Source organism: Callorhinus ursinus, unplaced genomic scaffold, assembly GCF_003265705.2.
Source record: "Callorhinus ursinus isolate GAN/ISIS: 27379988/994484 unplaced genomic scaffold, GSC_fseal_2.0 scaffold2458, whole genome shotgun sequence".
NCBI classification, from domain to species: Eukaryota; Metazoa; Chordata; class Mammalia; order Carnivora; family Otariidae; genus Callorhinus; species Callorhinus ursinus.
Window position 1 is genome coordinate 1 of NW_027399512.1, and position 7,612 is coordinate 7,612.

A 7,612-nucleotide genomic window follows, 5' to 3' on the forward strand; every position below is an offset into this window, starting at 1 on the left:
GTCACCTGCCCGTTGGCGCCAGAGTCACGGTCGGACACGCTGATCAGCGCAATGACAGTACTAGGCTGAGTGTCCTCTCGTACTGCTAGAGACAGAGAAGTCACGGTGACTTCAGGAGCATTATCATTGGCGTCTAATATATCTACCCAGACTGTACAGTGACCGGCCATTGGGGGATTCCCTTTATCTGTGGCCTGTACTTCAATTTCATAAAACTTGTTTTCCTCATAATCTAAAGTTCCATTGACTCTCACTTCTCCATTATTTTCATCTAGTGTAAATAAGAGCTTTCCATTGGGCTTAATTGACATCAAGGAATAGGTTACCTCCCCATTGACTCCTTCATCTCGATCTGTGGCGTTTAGCTTTATCACAAAAGTTTCTTTAGCTGCATTTTCCATCAATCTCACCTTGTATTCTGATTGCTCAAATTCCGGATCATTGTCGTTAATATCCAAGACTTGGACGAAAAGCTGAAGGGTGCCAGTGAGCTCTGGTTTTCCCCCGTCTGCAGCAGTCAGTAGCAAATTAAGTTCTGGAGTTTTCTCTCGATCCAGATATTTTTTTAATGTAAGCGACAGTCTTTTAGTCTGCTTACTATGTGTTGGTAATTCTAAAGAAAAATACTCATTTTGACTTAGTCTGTAGGTCAATAGAGCATTCTCTCCTATATCCGCATCAGAAGCTCCCTCTAGAGGAAAATGAGAGTCGGGTTGCTTAGATTCAGAAATCAGCAGCTTTTGTTCTCTGAGAGAGAACACAGGTGGATTGTCATTAATATCCTTTACTTCCACTTCCACATGGAAAACCTGCAGCGGCCTGTCCACGATCACCTCCAGGTGGATGCCGCACTCTGCGCTCTGCCCGCACAGCTCCTCCCGGTCGATCCGAGAATTCACAAACAAAATGCCATTCTGCAGATTTACCTCCAGAAGGTCCCCGCGGCCTTTGGACGCCACCCGGAAAAGGCGCGGCACCAGCTCCGCCAGCTCCAGCCCTAGGTCTTGCGCGATGCGGCCCACGAAGGTGCCGTGTTTGGCCTCCTCCGGGACCGAGTAGTGGACCTGACCACTCCCGGCCTCCCAGACTGTGAGGAGGAGAAGCGACAGCAGCAGACGCCGAGTGCCCAATCCCCTCCTTTGAGAGCCGAACATCGCATACGACACTGACTTCCAAAATAAAGTTCTTTGCACTTACAGTACCAGAGACTCCAGTTTGGAGTTAAAAATCTAGCTGAATTTTTGAGAAGTTTCAAAGAATCATTTAACAGTAACGTTCGGCATGATGGAGTCGTTTTTGTATGGGGCGTTCCTGGCTGTTCAGACCAACCCTTGAAACAACTATTTCCACCAAGTAAAGAGCGACACCTTGCGCCTGAATAGTGAGTACTGTACACTACATCGTACACTACAGAATTTTACTTAAAGAGAAAAATATAATTAACTTCAAGTGTCCTTTTATTTTATCCTCAAAATAATATTTCCAAAGTGCTTATTGAGGAAACATTTGTAGCATAAGTCATATTGAAAGCAATGGTATGCGGAAAATGACATTTTATTCTTAATATAAAATTGAAATTTTTGTTCCTATATTTGATTTAGAGTTATACAATTGTTCTTTATCTACATAATACACACAGAGTTTAGTTCTACACGTAGCCTTATGAAAAACTAGGGTTAAACATTTCCTAAAGATATTGCTTCTCATATTAAAATGTTATCAAATTTGAATTGTTTTATTTCTTTTTTTTAATTGAGAGCCTAGTATGTATCAAGTCACCTTTATTTTTTTTAAGATTTTATTTATTTATTTGAGAGAGAGACAGACATAGAGAGAGAGCACAAGCAGGGAAGAGAGGGAGAAGCAGGCTCCCCACAGAGCAGGTAGCCCAGTGTGGGACTAGATCCCAGGACCCTGGGATCATGACCTGAGCCAAAGGCAGACGCTTAACTGACTGAGCCACCCAGGCACCCTGAATTGTCTCATTTCTAATCTCTTTGGTTACTTTGGATGCTAGGAAACTCAAAGACAAACTTGAGGTTTTAATAACTCTTTAGTCTTTAAGTTCTGTATGTTGTGTTCTTATCTCTATGTACTTGCCTTCTATTCATATCTATTTTCTTTAGTTCCAATTCTTTTTTGTTATTTACATTTAATTGCATTTTTTAAAAGTGATTTATAAGTGTTATTAGGACATGTACTTTTTTTTAAAGATTTATTTATTTATTTATTTATTTATTGGAGAGAGAGAATGAGATAGAGAGAAAAAAACATGAGAGGGGGGAGGGTCAGAGGGAGAAGCAGACTCCCTGCTGAACAGGGAGTCCGATGTGGAACTCGATCCCGGGACTCTAGGATCATGACCTGAGCCGAAGGCAGTTGCCTAACCAACTGTTGCATTTTTGTTACAAGCAATCTTATATCCATTGGAAAACAAAAATATGTTTTCAAATTTAGTGTTTAAAACAGAATTCACAATGGAAAAGTCTATGGATGTAGATGAAATTTATATCTGACACACATGATTTATCAGGGAAGTTACATTGCTAACTATAATATGAGGTATCAAAATGACCCTTTATGTGATGGTGTCAGTGATATGGAAGAAGCTGTCTTTCAATTATAAAATAAATTTTATTATAATTCAATGAAATAAATAAAAGTCACCATGAAACTGTGTATGCCATATTGGTATTTCTAAGTCACTAACATTGGTTTTTGTGTATCTGTCAAGATATATTCATGAAAATAGCTGACTTATTTTTTTTTCCTTCATTCACTTAACAAATGCTTATTAAGCATCTCTGAATACCAGGCACAGGAGAGGACCAGACAAAGAGACAATACCGTTGATAGGAAATTTCATTAGAGAGGGCATAGCTTGAGCATGGAAGCCTTAAGCATCACATTAAAGAACTGGACTTGATCTTGGGGGCACTGGGGAGCCACTGGATATGCTGGACTAAAAGAGTAAGGTAAGACTTAAGAGAGCTGAGACTGGCCAGGTATGCAAAGTGGATTGAAGGGGAGAAGACCAGAGCCAGGAGACCAGCAGGGAGCTGTTATAGCATTCTAGGTGTGACATGAGGTAGGCTAGCACATAGCAGAGCTCCCAGCACACAGTGGGCACTCAATAAATGGTTGAATGACCTGTTTCTTGTTGAAAGAATTCTGGGTTTGAGATCATAAGTTCATCCAAAACAAGGGAAAGGATTTCTAATTATACCTCCTCTAAATGCATACTACTGTGCTAAACACACACACACACACACACACATAATAATTCAACCAAATGGCAAATGACTTTAATGTTTGTGTAAATTCAATTTCATAAAATACCAAGGAGAAAATGGGAATTGTTGATATGAGTTATCATTGCCTGAAGATGTAACTTGGTTATATGTCTTTGTCTTTTCATATAGCCTTGGATTTAAGGGTTTGAAAAGAGGATCTAATGGAAGTTTAAAGTAGAAAATGATTTAGAATAAATATCACTCTAGCTTGAGTATTTTGTTGTATGATTGATGATCCGTCTCCAATTTAAAAATATTGAAATGGCACATGAAAAAATTACTAGTATACTTATTTGTATGTTAGTATTTTTCTTTATCTAGAATACACACATACTATTGCTAATTTCAGACTTGTTTCATTTTTTTCAAATTTACTCTTCCCCATATTATCATCCTGCTAGGACTCTTAGTAAATGCAAAATTCTTTCTTAAAAAACTAATAAAGCAAGCAGACTTGTCACTTTTTATAACATGGAATTATCTTATGGATCTGTGAAACAATCAGTTATAAGGGCCTCTAATCAAAATATAACATTAGACTATATTAACAGCAGACTTAACCTACTATCTGAAGCCTGTTAGATTTATTTTAGAGAAAAAGGAAGCAAGAGATCTCCAACCACTTCATTATAGACATTGGGGATTGAGATGGTACACACAATATGGAATCCTCAAACATAGAGAGATGAACATCAGAAAGTTTACCCAAGGTAGACAGATGTTAATTTAGCAATTACTTTCCAGTAATATGGTATTTTTTGAGTATATGAAAAGACACTGGATGAACACCAAGTCACAAAAGAGTTTGATATATTGTATAAACCAATGACCCCTCTTTTGCATTTTAGCTATGATATTTTAGATATCACCATCTCAACTAATCCATATAAAAGAGATTATGCTATCTTCGAACTCATTTGGGGGGATAAGCTTGAGATCTGGAAATAAGCTAATGCCAAGAAGTTCACATCAATATCGTTATTAACATTGATTTTGTAAAACTGATTGAAAACTGAAGAACTTTGCGCCTGACCTTTACTAAACCAATCTGGTTAGTCTTTCTTTAAGATTTATTTATTTATTTGAGAGAGAGAGAGCACACAGAGGGAAGGACAGAGGCAGAGAATCTCAAGCAGACTCCCCGCTGAGCATGAAGCCCAAGGTGGGGTTCCACCAGAGGCTCCATGAGAGGCCCCATGAAGGGCTGGATTCCATGACCATGGGATCACAACCCCAGATGAAACCAAGAGTTAGACGCTCAACAGACTCAGCCACCCAGGTATCCCAATCTGGTTAGTCTTAAGTTTCTACTATGTCTTGCTGGTCATATATTAGAGTGCTTGGTTTAATGTTCTATTAGTCCTCATCATCCCCTAATACAGCATAACAGGTCTAGTAATATTATTGTTGAAAACATAAAACAGAGAAACAAATCTTGAAACCATTCTTGGAAACCCAGGAGGTTCTTCAAAATCAATAGATTAGAAATACTATCCAACATTGTATTAACAAAATTATAGGATATACTCATTGATTTTCACTCTTTGCTATCATGGCTTATTGAAGTATACACAGTTATTTCATCACAGATCATTTGTTCAGTCAGCACAAATCTCACAGACACAAAAAGACTGAATTCTGAAATACCAACACACATTCAAAGATTTTCATGGGAGGGACACCTGGGTGGTTCAGTCGGTTAAGCATCTGCCTTCGGCTTAGGTCATGATCCCAGGGATCATGGGATCAAGTCCCACATCAGGCTCCTTGCTCAGCAGGGAGCCTGCTTCTCCCTCTGCCTGTCACTCCCCCTGCTTGTGCGTGCTCTCTGTCTCTCTCTCTGACAAAGAAATTAAAATCTTTTTTAAAAAAGATTTTCATGGGAAATATACACCTTTTAAGCTGTTATTGAAGTATGCAATTTTGGAAACACTTATTGAATCCTTTGCTGATATCCAGGATCCTGGAAATAATCATATTACCACTTATATTTGTCCAAAACATTATCCTTATTCACAACATAAAAAGGACAGGGTCATTTTCATATCTGTCATTTGGCTTTGGTGTTCTGCTAGAACATTGCAGACCCCAGTCTTCTGGGTTTTCCCATATATTAAAATGATTCTTCTTAACTTAGATTACTTCCAAACAATGGATACCTAGTCCCTACAATGGCAACTCTTCATTACCTACATTACCTACATTACATTGAATGATGTAAAGACCTATCTCAATGTGGCATTGCAACAAATGATAATGATGCTCATGAACTCTTCTGAGAAAAAAAAATCACTTAACATAAAAAAATCTCAATTATGGCATTGCACAAAATTAACTATGAAGATAATCATGGTTTTTTCTTAAGCAAAACAGAAAGAATGGGCTTGATTTTCCTAGCCATAACTATGCCTGATTAGAGAAAAAATTTACTGTAGAAAACTCTACAGTGATAAAAGAATGGCTTTAGAATCTAAAAGATATACATTTGAGTATCATTTTTACCATGTACTAGCTGGATGGCAGTAGACAAGCTAGAAAAATATCTTACCATCTCTTAGTTCATCATTAAAATTTGGATAGTCACATGTGTTTTATAAGTTGTTATAAGGATTAAATTAAATTACGTATTTTAAGTCCTTCACACAATGTTCTAATAAACAGAAACAGTTCATAAAGTAGTGGTTTATTTGTAATTAGTGTTAGTTCTTGTTCTACTTTGTAGCTATGGATGAAGAGATTTTCAGTATAATAAATTAGGGCCTGGTTTTTCCTTTTCAGAAGATTTCCTAATGTTCATCTTCATGGAAATCATCCTTTTGTGGGTAGAAAATGGCGACTAATGCCTCCTCAGCATTTCTAGTAACTTTACCCTATCCATAACATGGTTCTCCTCCACATGTAAATATATCATATATAATTTATTTCTCCACACAATACAGTTAAAGGGCTTCTAACTTGTACACTGGAGCAAAAAAAAAAAAAAACTTTCACATCAATTGATTTAGTTGCTTATAGCTCTAAAGACAAGTTCTCTGTTATCTCCTTAAGAAAACAATTCACATGATTTTGCATCAAATGTATCTAAAGTATACAATATCAAATTGTGAAATATGACCAACAACACCATTGTCAAATGGAAGTGACTTTACAGATATTTCATGGTTGTTATGCTTAAGCTATTTAAATCAATGTCATTTCAAAGACCTAGTGGCTTGGTGGACACAGGCAGCAGTACCACGTTTCCACATATACAGGAAGACTCTCTCTTAAACTCAAAACACAAGGAAGTGTGAATTTTCCTACCCTACCCTAAAATATTTCCATACAGCCTCACAATGGGTGCCATGAATGGAAGAAACATAAATATGATCAAATATCAAATCTTCCAAATAAAAAAGGAAATCAATGAATTCATCTGGAGGAGAGCAGCAATAGATTCAGCAGGCAATTAGCAAAAACTGAAACTACACTAGGAAGTAAAGAAAAAATGTAGTGTATCTGAAGCAGCTGAAGACTATGAGGAAAATAAGCAGGAAATCATGAGAGGATTAAAGACAAAAAAGTAAAGTCCTCCCCAAAGGTAAGGTTGAAACCTCACCCAGTATCTGAAAGAAGTATGCCATTGATTATAAAGAAACAAAAATATTTATAAAAGGAAGCCACCTCAACAGCCCATGCCCATTAGTAATAAATAAATTTAGAGTTTATAGGAAGGTAAGAATTCAAACACATTTCAAACTCAAAATAACTAAATTATTAAGTTAGGCATTATTATGGTAATTTTTAATACATGAACGCAATGAGGGGAGGACACCAATTAGAATAAGGAAATGAATAGAAAAAATGAACTTGCTGCAAAATTGAGAACCAGAATATTTAAGCTTTGCCTACATCCTCCATTTCCCATCAGTGACCCTTGCCTGGATGACTTAGTCTTCTTCATTTACTGACAGCTTTAGCCATCTGTTTCATTACTGCTATTACTACCACTATTATTATTTCCAGCAACTAAATAATGTTCCTGGCATTAAGACTTCAGTGAAAAGTAATAAAAATGGCTAGACTTCCAGTATGTTTTAAAATAAACCATCGCAAGAAAACAAAACAAAAACAAATAAATGAAACAATAAACTTACACTAATGTCGCTGAACATACTATGCGATTGACATCAACAGGCATTAAATACATTCAGAATTACTGTACTTACATCATTCCCAAAAATCTCCTGTTGTTCTCCACTATCTCCAGAACTTGAACAAGGGGGAACACTAGGGCTGAAGGCCATGAGGTCGGTCTTGGGCGGGCCCTCCCCGGAGCA

The 7,612-nt window shown here is 37.2% G+C and overlaps 1 protein-coding gene across 1 annotated transcript; it reads right to left on the minus strand.

Moving 5' to 3' along the window:
* Window positions 1-5: 5 nt before the first annotated feature.
* Window positions 6-1,760, minus strand: LOC141372198 (protocadherin alpha-11-like; the record flags this gene model as incomplete). Its single annotated transcript, XM_073890710.1, has 1 exon — window positions 6-1,760. A coding segment is annotated over exon 1 (1,149 nt), but the record flags the coding sequence as incomplete, so codon positions are not given.
* Window positions 1,761-7,612: the final 5,852 nt, after the last annotated feature.